This window comes from Corvus cornix, chromosome 17 (assembly GCF_000738735.6).
Source record: "Corvus cornix cornix isolate S_Up_H32 chromosome 17, ASM73873v5, whole genome shotgun sequence".
Classification (NCBI taxonomy): Eukaryota; Metazoa; Chordata; class Aves; order Passeriformes; family Corvidae; genus Corvus; species Corvus cornix.
This window is the reverse complement of record NC_046346.1, coordinates 9,963,737-9,979,698: the sequence shown is the minus strand read 5'-3', so window position 1 is coordinate 9,979,698 and position 15,962 is coordinate 9,963,737. Positions and strand designations below refer to the sequence as shown.

The following is a 15,962-nucleotide window of genomic DNA, read 5'->3' as shown; positions in this document are numbered from 1 at the left end:
CCCTATGAACCATTCCTCCCTTTCCTTTTCCCAGCTGTTCCTTGACATTATTTAATTGTTTGTATTTAAAGGCCAAAAGCCTCTGCGCTGCTCCAAACCCTGGAGGGCAGAGCTTGCCCAGGACATGGTGCTGGTGATGCTCTGCCCAGGTCTGCTCCCCAGAAGGGCAAGACATGAACTCTTCAGCACAATCTGGGACAAAGAAATGTAATCTCCCCCCATCCCCAGGCTCCCGTGAGATATTCTGGCAGGGAAAGTGTCCATTCCCCATGGGAGCAGCACATCAGAGCCAGCCCTGGCCCCTCTGGCCATCCCTGACTCCAGACACAGCTTCATAGCCCCACTCTCTCCCCAGCTGGGATTTCACTGCAGGAGCATTTCGCAGCTTGGGGTGGGGGAACCTTCGCTGAAGCCCCCGGCAGCTTTGGAAACTCTCCCTGCTGCTTTTCCAAGAGCCTGATTTTGGCTTTCTGGCTCAAACACACCACTCATTTTTCTGCAGCAATGAAGATAAACGTCAATAAATCTTCCACAGTCATTCCACGGGGCCAAGAGTGATCTCAGCCCTGAGGCATTTCAGTATCCTGCAGTTACACCCTGAGCCCCCATCCAGCAAACTCAGCCCACTGCAGAGCCTCAAACACACAAGTACCTCCTTCAAGGAGGTGCCCAGTCCCTCTGTGGTCAGTGACACCTCTGTGCTCCAGGACTGGACTGGATCAGCTTCCAGACAAGCAGCCTGTGCGCAGCAGTGCCAAAGCCCCCTTGCAGTGCTGCTCCTGGGGTCCCAGGTGTTCTCCTCGCAGCTCCCACCAGCCAGCCCCCAGCAGGGTGACCCCAGGCTTCACAGCCTCTGGGGGCTCTTTGCTCACAGGCCAAGGCACATCTGTTCTCCTTTTTGTCCCTTTAACGAGGGCTTGGGAAGTGGGGTGATGCCCTGGCCTCTTCTGCATAAATTCCCAGCGAATGGCCACTCCTCTGGAGCTGCCAAGTCCTTTTCCAGCTGGATGGGCAGGGAGAGATGGGGGATCCCACACTGTGCAGGGTGCAGCAGGCCCAGCTGATGGACACTTCTCAGCCAGTGGGGTTTTTCTAACACCTTTCCTGTACCACAGCGCTGTGGGCAATGAAGGATCCTGCTGGATTCTCCCTTCTGCTCCTGGCAGCAGGAAGGGTTTTCCCCCAATATCCAGCCCAGGCAGCTCTGTCCTCTCAGCCCATGAGTGTCCTGCCACGAGGTCACTGCCCTGCCCGGCACGAGCCGTCTGCTCCGTGGAATCTGTTGGAGACAGCAGGGAGGGGCAGCTCAGCTCCACAGCACAGCTGGGAGCAGGCAGGGCACCCCTGAGGGTGCTGCTTTAAGGGATAAGGAGTTGTGTCCTTGCTGGACTGAGCCAGCAGCGGTGGGAGGCTGGAGCTGGAAATAGAGTTATGGATCTGCAGCACATGGCAGGGAACCAGGAGCTTCCCTCTGCCCAGGGCAGCAGGATTGCTCCCCTCCTGGGCATGCAGAGGTTGGATTTGGTCACAAATTTCAGCGGGGAGAACTTGTTACTCTGCAGCTCCCAGGTTTTCATCCAGCCCAAAGGCAGCAAATATTGCTCTGCTTCAGACACACCGAAGCCAATCTCTGCTGGCCAGGGTGGGTGACCCCAACCCCTGGAGCAGAAACCCCTTCCCCTTGCAGAGGCACAATGTCCATGCTTCCTTCAGCAGTTTTACAGCTTGAATTCCCCTCCTTCCCTCTGCTCTTCCTGGGTGAGCAGGACCTGCCTCATGCCTAAACTGCCACGAGCTGCAAGGTCTGCAGTGCCACAGTTTCCCACCCTAAATTCAGTCTGTTCAGCATTGCTGTGGGCTGGTCCTTGCTAAACAACCTGACCTTGGAGAGTGCCCATGAAAACAGACTGTATCCAACCATCCTGGGAAGGCTCTTATCAGAAAATGAGCTTAGAAATTCCTCAGCACCCAGAGCTGGTGCCAGGTCATGGCTCTTATCTTCTGCAGTTGCTGCAGGAGGAGGGAACATCCAGTGTGTTCGGGAGAAACACAGAATTAATTGTCCTGGAGCTGGGATGGAGCCCAAAGAAAGTGAGGGTAACTTTTTTTCCTTCCCCTGAGTTTCTGATGTTCAAAATGTCTCATTGTTCCTTTGCAGTTGTTCTGCTCCAGTTCAAATGCAGGTTCACAACAAACACAAGCAGCTCTTTGAAATACAGTTATTAGGAATTTGCACCTTGTGAAGGATGGTGAAGGAAATCTGAGGGATCCTCCTCTGAAAGCAATGGTGAACAACATTCCTGAACTTCTTCATTCCTCTTCATTCCAGGACCCCCAGAAAATCTATTCTATTTCATAGAATCATCAAATCCCAGAATCCCAGACTAGTTTGGTTTGGAAGGAACCTTAAAGCCCATCCAGTGCCAGCCCTGCCATGGGCAGGGACACCTCCCACTGTCCCAGGCTGCTCCAAGCCCCAGTGTCCAGCCTGGCCTCGGACACCTCCAGGGATGGGGACTCCACCCTAGCCCTGGGCAGCCCCTACCAAGGCCTGACCACCCTTTCCATGGAGAAATTCCTCCTGGTGTCCACCCTGAGCCTCCCCTGGCCCAGCCTGAGGCCGTTCCCTCTCCTCCTGTCCCTGTTCCCTGCGAGCAGAGCCCGACCCCCCCGGCTGCCCCCTCCTGTCAGGGACTTGTGCAGAGCCACAAGGTCCCCCCTGAGCCTCCTTTGCTCCAGGCTGAGCCCCTTTCCCAGCTCCCTCAGCCACTCCTGGTGGGATTTACCCCCTACACCCCTCAGTCTGTGTGTCCAACCCTGTCCCACTCCCTGCCTGTACCTGGGGTCGTTATGCTGAGTTCAGCCTTTTACTGTAAATTCACTTTCCAGAGCCTGCTCCAATCCTTGGGGCAAACAGGGAATCACAGCCAAGGGCCAATTGTTGGCTTCCCACCAGGTCCCACCCCCTGAAGGCTCCCAGCAGAGCAGAGCCCCCCTGGCAGGCCCCGAGCCCCCAGGTACAGACTGGGAACAGCTGTTGGACAGATGTGCTGCAGACAGGCAAAGGCTCCCAGCCTGCCGGGGTTGCTCTGGTAACACCCAAACACAAACCTCACCTCCAAAGGCTTCGAGCCTTGCCATCAGCACAGTATGAGACAACAAAGTGATGGAATCTCCACCCTGCAGAAACCCCCTGGAAGCACCAGCCTGGCTCAGATTTGCAGGAAAAAATAATGCCAAGAAACTGAGCAGACTGGGAACAGGCAGTGGGAACAGCCTGGGGACAAACCCATGGAGTGCAGCAGAGACAGGAGAGAGGACAGAGGCAGCAGCAGCCCCAGCAGCGAGTGGAAAGTGGAGGAGAGAGCAGAGGGGTGGTGGAAGGGGCAGGTGGTCACCAGGGATGGGCTCTGGTCCCACTGGGGCCAGCGGGAATTGCTCTGGAGCTGCACAGCCTCCAGCAGTGCCGTGTCCTGCTGCAATTCCAGGGAATGCTGTCTGGAGAGGGACCTCTGGGATCACCCCCAGAGCAGCTGCATTTGCAGACTCATCAGCTCAGTGCGGTCCAGCATGAGGGACTTCCTGCAGCCACAGCAGCACCTCCTGCCCCACCACTGGCTCCAAGGGCTCAGTCCCCCCTGTTTGGAGTAGTCACCCCTTCCAGCAGCTCCTCCCGGGGCACAGGGCCATGGAGGGGACACAGGGGACAACCCCTTGATGAGCTGGGCCAGCACACTGCACAACACCTCCCAAGGAGCTGCCCACGAGGTGCTGGAAGTCCCTGGAGCAGAGACCAGGATTCACCCCTCCCTGCTCCAGGCACGGGGCTGCCTCAGGCTCTCAGTGGTTTCAGCTGACAAAGCCCCAGCCCCTTTCCTCCACCTCCTCAATCAGTCGAGGGCCTGCTCTGCCAAACCCCACCACATGCCCTGGCACCAGCACCCCCCAGTTCAGGAGGGACCCACCAGGATGGGCCCACCAGGATGTGTGTCCTTATGAGGCAGCAGCAAGTTCAGGAGCTGGGAACCACACAAGACCACCAGCCTTGGCCCCAGCCCCTGCACTCCCTCACTGCCAGGCACCTCCCCAATTTATAGCCCATAGTTTTAAAGAGAAGCAGCACCCAGCCCATGCTGTCCATTCAAGAGGGGTCAGGAGCTGCCTTGGATTCACTTGGGAGCTGCCAGGACCCAGTGCCCCCCTGCAGCCCCACGGTGCTGCTCTGGCCATGGGTTTGCTGCAGCTCTGCAGGACAAGGGCCACTCCTGTGCCCTGTGCCAGCCCTGGCCACGTGGCACAGGCAGTGCAGTGGCAACTCCTGGAGCTGAATCACCCCACAGCCCTGAGCCTGCCATGTCCCTTGTGACTCATCCCACAGTGCCACCAGGCAGGACCTGGCCAGGCTGGCGCTCCCTTCCCTGCCCAGCCCTGGGTGATAACAGCTCTGCCTCATGCCCATTCTGACCTTGGCTCTTCTGCCTTTGGAGGAGCCCTGCTGCAGGACAGCCACACCGAGGCCAAAGGACAGCAAGGGTTTGGACATTGGGAGTGGCGTCACCTCCATCGTGCCCAGGAGGAGCCTCGTCACCTGGGGAGGCTGTGGGAGGCACCCAGCAGGTCCAGCCCTTTACCCTCCACATTCCCACCTCCTGCCCCATCCCTGCTGTTTTCCACACCCAGGCACCAGCCCATGGTGCAGCCCCGTGGAGCGGAAATGATCCCGGGCTGCAGAAATGGGAGAGCACAACAAAGGCAGGAGAAAAGCAACGAAGGCAGGATGAAGAGCAGGGGGGAACAACGAGGTGGAACCGAGGCCCCATCGCCCTGTGGGTGATGTCAGCCCAGAGCAGCCCCAGCCCCGGCTCCCAGCCCTGCTCACAGAGAGGCTCTGGTTCCAAAAGCCCTGGCAGAGCTCGGTCCTTCCATGGGAAACCAGAGCCCTGGAGCCCTGCAGCTCTAATCCTGGGCATCCTTGCCAGGGAGCTGGGCAAATTTTGGGCTTGACTCTGCTTTTCCAGGGCATTTCTAGAGTTTATGGGAAAAGGAGCCTCAAGTGGCCCCTGTAAACACACCTGTGCCTCTGGAGGAGCAGCCACCCCCGAGGAGAGCCCCCCAGGCTTCCAGACCCCTCTTAGGGGAGGCAGCAGGAGGCCAGGAAAACATTTGTGAATAGGAATTTTTAAAAAGAACCGAGCAATAATTTGAGGGATTTCATCAAGAGGAACGAGGGCTGTGACTGTTCGTTTTCCTGACCTGGAACACGCAGACCTTCAGCACTCCCATGTCCAAACAAATTAATCTGGGAATCACTGGCTGGACCAAGGATGGATGTGGTGGGATGGAGTGGAGCCCAGGAATACCCCAAACCCTACCCTGGCCAAGATTCCGGCACTGCCAGCCCCAGAGCCAAAGGGGTTAAACCCTGCTGAGATCCACCAACAAACCCAAGCTGCCAGCCTTGTGCTGCACTTGATTTGTGCCAGCCTTGGAACAGACACATCTGGGGATGGCTCCTCACAGCACTGGGGTTCAAACATCCAGGAACTGTCACAGCGAAGATTTGTCACCCACACAGAGTGTGTGTCACGTCAGGAGCTCAGGAGGGTAGACAGGAAGGGGAGATTCTCCCAGGGCTTTATTTCCATTGACAGCTGCAGTTCTTTTGGGAGCTTGGCGCGATGGAGAGTGCGTTTGCAGGGGCCAGTTGGATCCAGGAAAAAAGGAGATGTGTTTTTCTTTAAGAAAAATACAACAGTGTAGCTTGATTGGAAAAAGACCAGGTTTTGTTTTTCTGGTTGTTATTTTTTTCCTTAGCTGGAATTCCTCTGACACTCTGCAGCATTTTAAAGTTTTTCCAGAAAATGAGGAGCAGCCTCAGCCCTGCCAGGAGCAGTTACTGAGCCACCAGGGCTAAAAGTGGCAAAAGCACTGAAGGTTTCCAGAAGCCGCAGCTGGAAATAACCAAGCACAGCACCACAGAGAGCACAGGGCAGCCAGTGGGGCTCCACACAATCCCTGCTCCAGCCCGGGGATTTCCATCCCTGTCCCCTCACCCTGGAGGAGTCTGGCATTTCCTGATGACTGTGCAGCCATGGAAAAGTGGGGAACACGAGCAGGATGGTCTCAGAGCAGAGCAAACGGAGTGCTTGACAGCAGAGGGCTTTGAATTTGTGGTGCCTGGGGGAAGTACTGGGGATGGAATCAGAATCGCAGAATCCCCCTCTGCCACCGTGCTCAGAGCCCTGTGCTGGGGACTCCAAATTCCCCAGAGTCCCAAAGCTGCCCACAGGGAGCCAGAGCATTGCCCTGCGTGCTGAGACCAACCTGGCTGGAGCCTCAGCTGGGGGAAGAGCAGGCAGAGGGGTGGGAGCTCTCCCGGGAATAACTTCCCTGGCACGTGGACACAGCAGAGGAGAGAGGGCAGAGCCCCCAAGCTCCTTGCCAGAGTCAATTCCTGGGCTGTAATGAAGCTGCAGTAATGAGCGTGTCCATAATTATCATCTCATTAATGCCGTGCCAGTGCTTCAGGAACTACGGTTTTATGGCTCAGCCATAAAAGCTGACACTATTTAAAATGTGATTTGCAGGGGCTCCCATCCTACTTCCTTCCCCTCTATTTATTTTAGGAAAGATTGGCTGGATCAACTTATCAGACTTCCTACCTCTGGCAACACTTGTGCTCCCTGAAAGATCATCTCGTTAATTAACTCGATTGTTTGCATACAGATGACAAATTAAATAAAATACGTAGGGCAATAGCTGCAAGAGCCCTCCAGGATCCCCATCCCACAGCCGAGCCGTGTGCAGCTATCAGTGCTGCTCAGGCCTGGGGTGGCCAAATAAAAAGATTTTAGGAGTTATTTCTAGAAAACATGGCAACGTGCAGATGAAAATTGTGCAGCCCCATCTTTTGTGATAGGGGACAGGGCAGCGGGAGGCAGCAGGGACATCACCCTGAGCTCCACGGGGCCATCCCACAGCCCAACCCACGCAAAAATTTGTCTCTCAGCTCCCATCTTTTACCCAGAACCAAACAGGTTCCGAGTGGTCAGAGGGCAAAGGGAAGCCCTCCCTCAGCTCCAGCGTTAACACCATGGGCCCATCCTCAGGCTGTGGAATTGAAATTTTACCTTGTAGAAAACCACAGGATTTGTTTTCACATGAGGCCTTTGGCTTCCTGCAGCTCTGTCCTGGGGGACATTGTCCATGTCCACCTGCAAAGCTGCTCGGTGTGCCAGGGGTGCATCCCTGGGCTCTCTGCCCCAACCCTCCCAAGGACCAGGGATGTCCCCAGCGCCTGGACAGGTCAGCTGGGGCTGGGGTCAAGTCTGGGCCACTCGCAGCAGTGAGACCCCTCCTCCTCTGGGCCCTGTTTTTCTGCTGTGCCAGCTTTGCCAGGAGAACATCTGTCCTGTGGTGCCAGCTGAAGGTCTGCCAGCTGCCACACGCTGTGGCTGTTGTCCCTTATTGTGTCACCTTCTGCTACCGAGAAAAGTGTGGCTCCATCACCTTTCCAGCTGTCCTCCCAAAGCTGTGGGTGCTGTTATAGCCCACCCCTCTCCACCCCTCACAGATCCATGACCACCTCAGCAGCTTCTCCAGGATTCCCTCTGATTTCTCCACACCCTTCTTGAGCTGGCTGGAGGGAACAGGGCACAAAATCAGATGGACCCATCCAAAAAGCCCGTGTCAAGCACAGGAGCTCCGTCCAGGAGCAGAGCAGTGCTGGTTTGGCTCCGGGGATCAGCTCTCAGCTCGTGAGCCCGTCCTGCCCTGGGAGGATTCTTTGGTGCTCTGTGACCCATCCCAGCTGTCCCCAGACCCAGGAGCAGGAGTTCCACCTGCTTGTCTTTGTCTAGAAAATGACCTTAGGGACAGCAGGGCTGCTCCCCCAGGAGCTGACACATGGCCTGGGTGGAACTTTCCATGAGGAACACATGTGGCCCAAAATAATTGTCCCATTAGTTCGGGAAGGGACGAGAAATCACTTGCAAATGGCTCCTGTGCAAACACTCCCTCCACAGCCCCCACCTGCTCCTGCTTGGCTCTTCTTCCTCTCCCCCACCTCCCTCCACCTCTGCCAAGGGATGAAGGCAGGGAAAATGGGGGGTCCCAGATTTTTCCAAGGTGAGAATCCCGTTATCAGCTCCCTCCCTGCCTGTGCCCCGTGCTGGCAGTGGGGCACCCTGAGGAGCAGGTCCCCCTTGTCCCCTCCCTGTGTCCCAGCCCTGCTCAGCCACAAAGGAAAGTATTTCTCGCCCTCCTTTGCTCCAGCCTCCCCCAGGCCTCGGGCTGGCTGCTCTCTGCGTTATCCGCTTTCCTTCTCAGCCCCGGGGAATGTGTGAGCTGGAGGGGCTGAGTAAAAATGACCTCATGCAGGGAAGAATCAGAAAATGGGCAATGAGAGGGACACAACAATGCTTCCCCCCATGAGCTGGAGGCACCCAGGGGACTCTGACCACCGCTGCATTTCCTGCCCTGGCACCGGCCCAGCCAAGCTGTGTTTGTATCCTTGACAGAAGCCTCTGAGTCTGGTTTTATTTTTACCTCAGAAGCCTTTTACTTTCTCTGTGTTTGCTCCCTTGGATTGTTTAGGGGTGACGTCGTTAATGCCACCTGCAGTGTCGGTGGCACTTGTGCTGCCAGCCTCAATCCAAGGATGCTGTGGAAGGGCATCCTTGGCACCCTGGGCAGGACAGTGAGCTGGGTACCCCCTCACCCACCCCAGCCAGCTTTTCTGAGCCCCGGGGTCACCACCCGGAAGGACAAGAGCCCTCAAACACACCCTGCACCCTCTCACCCTTATCACACCCAGAGGGTGCCAAAGTCCCCAAACAAACCCAGACCAAGCCTGACCTCCATCCCCACTGTGCAGACAGCTGGGTGTTCCCGTGGTGGGGCTCCAGACAGCTCCTGGGCATCTCAGCCGCCCAAATTAGAGCTCAACGTGCTCCTGATAAGCCTCAGTAGCCCTGAGCAGGGTGAAGGGATGCTCACAGCAGCTCCGCTGTTTACTCCGGGCAGGGAACGCTTGTGTCAGTGGTTTCAGTATCAAACTGCTGAGCTGTGTTTAGTCTGGGGCTGGAAAGCAGCCTGGCTTCTATTCTGAGAGTATTTGACTAATCAGGGGTCCGAGGAATGGTTTTGCTCAGGAGGAAGTGATGTTGATTTGGGTAAGTTTGTCCTCCAGGATGGGTGCGTTGGAAAGGCCCAGTGAAGGCTGGGCAGTGCTGGAGCCTCTTGGGGCACAGGGCACACCTGTAAATAAAGGCAAACTTCTGTTTCTGCAGAAATAAGAGAAAAGCTTTATGCTCCTGGCTTCCAGCCAGCTCTGGAATGAGGCTCCTTGCAGCCCAAGATGCTCACCTGGGATGACCACGCTCCTCATTCCCTTCTCCCAATAAATCTTCAACCCAGAGGCGCTCAGCAGCTTGAGCTGCATTTTCCTGTGGCTGCCACGTTCAGAGCTTCCTTTGCTTTTGTAGACCACAGGTGACTCCAGCACCTGTCCCTGGCTGCCACATCAGGCAGCTGATGAAATACTGAGCTGAGGGACACCTGAAGGGTCAAGGCCATCACCTGGGACAGGTGAAATATTTTCCAGCTTCTCCAAGTGCTTTTGGTTCATGACAACCTCCTCATCCCTGAGGGTGTGAGGGAACCATCACGTTAAACCCAGGACCTTAGGACATTTTACCTTTTTCACACCCGGAATCACGTCAGGTTTTGGACCTTTCGGCTCTGTCTGGGGATAATTCCCATTTTCCCATGTAAATCCCTTCCCTGGGGAGCTTTGCCTCCAGCTGGGTGAGCTTTGTCCCATGGATGAACCAGGAGCACCTTGGTGGACTTTGCCCTGTTTGCACACAACAAACACGGCTGAGTTGTGACTATTTGCAACTCAGCAACCGCTAATTTTTAGCCCAGAGATAAATCCCTGTTATCTGCCGAGATAAGGTCCTCCCTATTTTGGAAGGCACCAGTTTCCACACTGGGAAATTCCCTTTGGCTGCGGCACCAGCGATGTCCTCAGGCAGCTCTTCCCCACATCCCTGAGCCTTGGGATGAGCCTGGGACAGGCAGCAGCTCCTGCTGTCACCCTTCAGGGACGGCTTCATTGCAGGTGACGTCCCCCCTCCTCCCCCAGAGCCATCCCATCATGGGAGTGACCCCCATGATTCCAGCACTGCTGCCACAGGAACGTCCCTCCAGCAGTGCCAGTTGCGCTGAGGCTGTGACTCAAATTAGGAATACACCTAATTCCCATTCCCATCACACAGACTTGGGGTATTGGCATCGAGAAGTCAGGAATTTCTTCTCTTGGCATGATTGGATTTTGTCCTGGACATCTGATTTTGTGCTAAATAAGGACATTTTTCTTCCCCTTCTGTAAGCTCAGTGTCCTGGAAGAGCTCCCTGTGTCCCCTCGGGGCAGTGGGGCAGGATCTCCATCCCAACCAATGTCCCCAGAACAAACCCCCTCCACGGGCTGACTTCCCTCACCCAGCTCCCACCCAGATGCTCCAAGCTCCTCACACCTTTTGCTCTGCAGCACGAAGCCTCGGAGCAGCTGTCACAGCCCCTCTCCCGCAGCACGGCGAGGACAAAGCTGTGGCTTCGCTCTCACCACAGAGTCCACGAGGAGACCCGAGTTCATTGTGAGACCTGTCCTGCTGCGGGGGCACTGCCCATCCCAGGAAAACACGGGACATCACATGGCACTTGCAGCTTTCCCCCAGCCCCGTCTCTCCAGGGAATCGAGTGTCTCTGAGCACGTGGGGATGGCGTTTGCCGAGTGACGCCAGCCTGGAACCAGCAATAAATTCTCTTACAGCAATAACCCAGCTCCTGCCACTCACCCAGGGCTATTCCCAGCTTTCCAGGGAGTCACCCCAGGTCCCCATTTCTCCACCCCCACAGTGCCTTTGTCCCCTGCAGGGATCAAAGCCGAGCACCAGATTCCCACCCCACACATCCCACGGCAGCTCCAGCCCTCCCTGCCTGCCTGGCTCACTGGGCTGGGATAATTCCTGGAGGGAAGGCAGGTTCCAGGCTCAGCACCCAGCATGGTTATAGGGTTGGGATGGTCCTGGGCATCACCAGCACCATGGGATGCACCAGGGCTGCTGGGGCTGTGCTCAGGGCAGGGAGAAGGTGACAGCAGGGACTGAGCCCCCGAGCCCAGACCCTCTGTTGGATGCCCCAGTGAGCCTGAAGACGTGGAAAAGTGGGGGGGCAATGAAGGATCCCTGCTGTGAGTTTCCTAACATTGATGGTTTGGGATAGAGTGAGGGGAGCTCATGGAGGGAGAGAGGGGGGAGGTGCGAGAAAATCTGTGTCGAGTTCAGACATGAAGGGAAACCCTCCCAGCTGGGAGGAAGAGGAGATGAAGGCTCTGGGCAATGCCAGGAGAAAGAGGAAGGGTCTCCTGGAGAGGCAGCTGGGAGGGTGCAGCCCCCACTGGGTCCCAGCAGCTCCGGGTCAGTGACTGGGTCACCACTGGGACACCATCCATGGACCTTGACCCTGGGGTGACAGCAGCATCTCCAGGAGAGCCACATCACCGACCCTGCTGTCTCCAGCCCTCAGCTGTGCCTCAGTGTCCCAACCCGGCATCACCTGCTGGTTGTTGAAGAGGGAAAGCAGGCGGCTCCCCAGGAGAGATGGTGCCTGCTGGGGGAGCTGCACTCAGGTGGGGCAGCCACACATCCCTGGGCATCACCAGCAGCACCTCTGGGCAGCCACAGCACAGCCCTGTGACACCACAATCACATCCCGGAGCCATCCCAGGCTGACCACTGTCCCAGGTGACACTTCAGGTACCAAACACGAAACATTCGCATCCCACAGCCGAGCACTGCCCTTGCTGGGGAGCAGCAGCCCTGCCAAGCTGTGCATGGACCTGCAATAGCTTTTTGTTGCTGCTTTTGGTGTGTCCCCAGAGGGACCCGGAGCCACAGGAGGTTGGTCACTGGTGTGTTTGGGATTTCCGTGGTCAGAGGTTTGTGCCCTGCTGTGGTGAACAGCGACCGCTGTCCTTGGGAACAGTCTCGCTTTGGGCAAAACTCTGCTCCTATACCCAGACCTGGCCTCAGGAGCATGTGGCAGCTGCTTCATCGCAAATAACAGCTCAGAAATTCACAGAACCAGATTTTCCCTTCTTTAGCCACGCAGTAATAGGATTTTACACTCCTCAGTGAGGCGAGGGCCGTGCGGCTCCACCAGCGCTGACAAACACGGCACGAACAAAAGGCATCTACAAGAAATTATATTCTCCTTTTATTTACCTATGACCATGACAATGTAGGTTTTTTTCTAGCTGCAGAGATGCTTTGCACTGTAAACTGGGAGGCAGGCAGTGCATCCCGCCCTGCCAGGGCCAGCAGGAACCCCCCTTCCCAAACACAGCATTGTTATCCAGAGTCAGGAGAGCGGCTGCTGCACAGAGTGGCTTTTCTCCATCACCAACCCCTCCGTCGTCAGGGCATGGATATATTGATATTTACACCACGCTCCCCCGGCGGCCCGCTGCCAGGGAATGGGTCTGGCACACTAAATCTGCTACCTTACAAAATCTACACACCTGGAAAAAGAAAAAGGCATCCGCTCCGCCGGAGAACTCGGCCGCGACACACACGAATATTGCACTTGTAACTTGGGGACGGGGAGGACAAGGGGGCTCCTATCACACAGCAACGTGTCCAGCTACAGGAGGGCAATAAATAAACCAGGGGTGAGGGCAGGAGGGGGTGCTTTGCACACCTCCAGCGCAGGGCAAGGACCCGGCTCTCGTCGCTCCCGGGGGGACCCACCACGAGCCGAGGAAGCACCGGGCTCCTGCCAGAGCTGCTCGGGGGCAGCCGGGAGGCCCCGCGGCACGGGGAAGCACAGCAGCGTCCTGGGGCTGCTCCAGCTCACAAGGCTTTGGTCCGGGACCACGTTCGTGTCGGTGCTGCTGTCCCCTCGCCAGAGCCCTGCACGAGAATCCCTCCTCCTGCTCGCCGAGCTGGGCTCACTCTGCGCCTTCCAGCAACGCTCGTGGCTGGGGCAGGTGCTTCACAGTAGTCTCGTGGGAGCTTCCCTCCTGGCTAAATCCATGCCGGGGCCACCCCGACGGCGTCGTACCAGCGATGGTGGCTCGGGGTGGTGCAGCAGTACCAGACTGCTCGGCCTGTTGGTCCCCTCGGCCCCGAGCTCGGTGCCTTCAGCTGCCCCACGTCCGTGGCCTGGGGGCACGAGCAGGGCCGCAAGCTCCCACCAGCTCCCGGGGAGGCCTCCACTGCCCAATTCCATGTAAACACACAGCTCCCAGCCTGCCCCGAGACAGTCCTTGGGCCTACAGCGGGGAGCTGCCTTTCTTCTGGTTGATTATGTCCAAGTACAGGTCGGAGCGGAGGAAGCGGGGGTACGAGTCCTTCTCCATGAGCCCGTAAATCCTCTTCTGTGCCAGGTCAAAGCAGCTGCGGGTGATGTTCTGCAGGTTCTCCTTGGTGTGTTCCCGTGTGTAGGAGTCCAGGTTGACCTGTGGGCAGAGACACCAGGGCTGGTGAGCAGCTCCCCAGGCAGCCATGGTGCCGGGGAGCCGCACACCAGCATGGGAGCCAGCCCTCACCTCCTTGCAGGACTGGATGGCAATGTACTCAGCGAAGATCTTCTTGGCCTTGGAGACCATCTTGGACTGGGATTTGATCTTCTTGAACTCCTCACAGGCCAGCCAGAACTCCAGGTTCTCCTCGCTGAACTCGGTGCGCAGGAAGGCCCTGAAGGCAGCGAGCCCGTCTGTGGGGACAGGGACACGGCTCTACTCCCGCTCTCCGACAGGGAACACCCCACAAGACCCTCAGCACCTCTGCAAAGCTGCAGCCCAAACCACCTCCCTGCACTGCCTGAAAACCCCCCCTGTGCAAACGGGCAGCGATGGCATTGCCAGGCCAGCACAGCCCAGCCAGGAGCTGCAGCCACATCCCCAGCCTGGCTGCAGCATGGAGAGCCAGAAGGGAGGCTGGGCTGGAGTGGGGACAGCACCCCGCAGCCATCCCCATGGGCTGGATGTAGGATGAGGTGCCTGAGAAGGACTGTCCCCCCATCTCTGGGATGTTCTAAAGCAGCTCCTTCTCCATGGACCCTCTGCACAGCCCCAAACTGGGCACAGACACAGATCTCTGCCTCCTCCTCCCCAAGCTGGGGGGCTGCAGCCCCAACCTGCCCCTGTCACCAAGTTCCCCCAGGGCCAGGCAGGAGCAGGAGGGGTGCAGACAAGAACCACGCTAACTTCCCTTTGTGTAACCCCAAACACCAGAAGGGATTAACAGAGGAAATCCCATCTTTATCCAGGCACGTGTCTGGATATTCCCCTGGCAGCAAACACAAGTGGAAGGGATGGACACACACTCACATTTGTGCAGCAGCAGCTTCTCCAGGGAGTCCCCCCACTTGAGCGCTTCCTCGGGAGTGGGCCTGTGGAAAAAGGACGGCACGTTGGCAAAGCTCAGAAGCAAAAGCTGCTTTTGCTGCCTGCTAAACATTTCCAGTGGATTAAAAGCCAGGCTGTGAGCCCAGCACGGCTGCTCCCAGCTCCCAAATCGGCCTCCTGCTAAATGTTTCCAGGGGATAAAGCCACACTGTGTGCCCGGTGGGGCTGGCCCTGGCTCCCACCTTGGCACTGGCACTGGCAGAGCAGCTGAAGGCAGAGCCAGGCTCTGCACCAGGCAGCACCACAGCAGCTCTGCCGGAAGGAAACCGCTGCCTACAGGCTGGCAGGAAGAAAATCCGACCCCAGGAGGTCTGTGCAGGCAGCTGTAGCACTTCGGGTGTCTGAGCAAGAACTGGAGAAGCTCCGGGTGATACGGAGCTGCGGGAAGTGGGATTTCAGCTGTCCCGTTCAAGCAGCCGGAGGAGCTGCCAGGAGCAAGAGCAGGGAGGGCTCGTCTCCAGCTGCTGGAGCATCTCCAGAGCAAAGTGGTTTTTCAAACCATCCTCTGGCCAGTTAAAGTTCCACAGACAGGCACTGGGAGAACGCTGCCGTCAGGTAAGTTTCCAGCCCAAGCTGCTGCTGTGCCACTGCCCAGGCAGGACCTCTCACTCTCCAGCAGGAGATTTTCAGCCAAAAAATATTTTAAATGCTCCTCCAGATACAAAAACTTTGTCCACAGCTTCCCCAAACGGGGTGAACGCGTTGAACGGGGTGAGGAGCTCCAGACTACAGCTTGTCCCCAAGCCCCCATGGTCCCCATGCCCATGCCACCCACTCGCAGCACCTACTTGAGAGATTTGAGCACTTTGTCCAGCTTGCCGGAGGGGTTGGCCCCGGGCGACTCGTTCCGCCGCCGAAAAATCCCCAGCCGGTTCTTCATGTCCTTGGCTCTAGAGAGAAGAGCGAGTGTGAGCGGGCGGGCGAGGGGACGTGGGGACCGCCAGCCCCGCGGGGACCCCCCGGCAGCCGCGTCCCCCCGCGCCCAGCACCTACTCCTTCATGGTGTGCCGGCGCTGCAGGCTGCCCGTGTGCGGCCTCTGCACCGCCAGCAGCATCTCCGCGTGGAACTCCAGCGGCGGCGGCTTGGACAGGTCGCGGAAGAAGGGCATGGCTGCGGGGACAGCCGGTGCTGCGGGGACAGCCGGTGCTGCGGGGACAGCCGGTGCGGCGGGGACAGCCCGTGCTGCGGGGACAGCCGGTGCTGCGGGGACAGCCCGTGCTGCCGGGACGCTCGGGCGCTCTGCCGCCCGCCCCGAGCCGCGCTCCTGCCCGCCCCGGCCAGCGCGGAACGGGAAGTGGGAGGGTTCAGCCCCGAGAGCTTTAAATGCGGCGTGGGGCGGCCGCGGAGCGTGTGAGTGAGTAAAAGCTGTGTCAGCCCCGCCGCTGTTTGGGGCGGCTCTGCCGTTGCTGGGGGAAACTTGAGGAAAGGTGGAAAAATCAGCGCCGAGGCGGATAGTGGGGCCTTTCAAGAGACGGCGGGGGAAAAATA

General features: G+C 57.8%; 1 protein-coding gene across 1 annotated transcript in view; it reads right to left on the bottom strand.

The window, feature by feature from the left end:
* Nucleotides 1-12,257: 12,257 nt before the first annotated feature.
* The window catches only part of RGS3 (regulator of G protein signaling 3), a 59,729-nt gene continuing 56,024 nt past the window's right edge, over nt 12,258-15,962 (bottom strand). The window contains exons 20-24 of the mRNA XM_039561956.1: nt 15,467-15,954; nt 15,262-15,363; nt 14,396-14,457; nt 13,613-13,779; nt 12,258-13,522 (exon numbers count right to left, since the gene is read on the bottom strand). Of these exons, the coding sequence (XP_039417890.1) occupies nt 13,337-13,522; nt 13,613-13,779; nt 14,396-14,457; nt 15,262-15,363; nt 15,467-15,954 (1,005 nt within the window). The 3' untranslated portion in view covers nt 12,258-13,336. The remainder of the gene's footprint in view (nt 13,523-13,612; nt 13,780-14,395; nt 14,458-15,261; nt 15,364-15,466; nt 15,955-15,962) is intronic.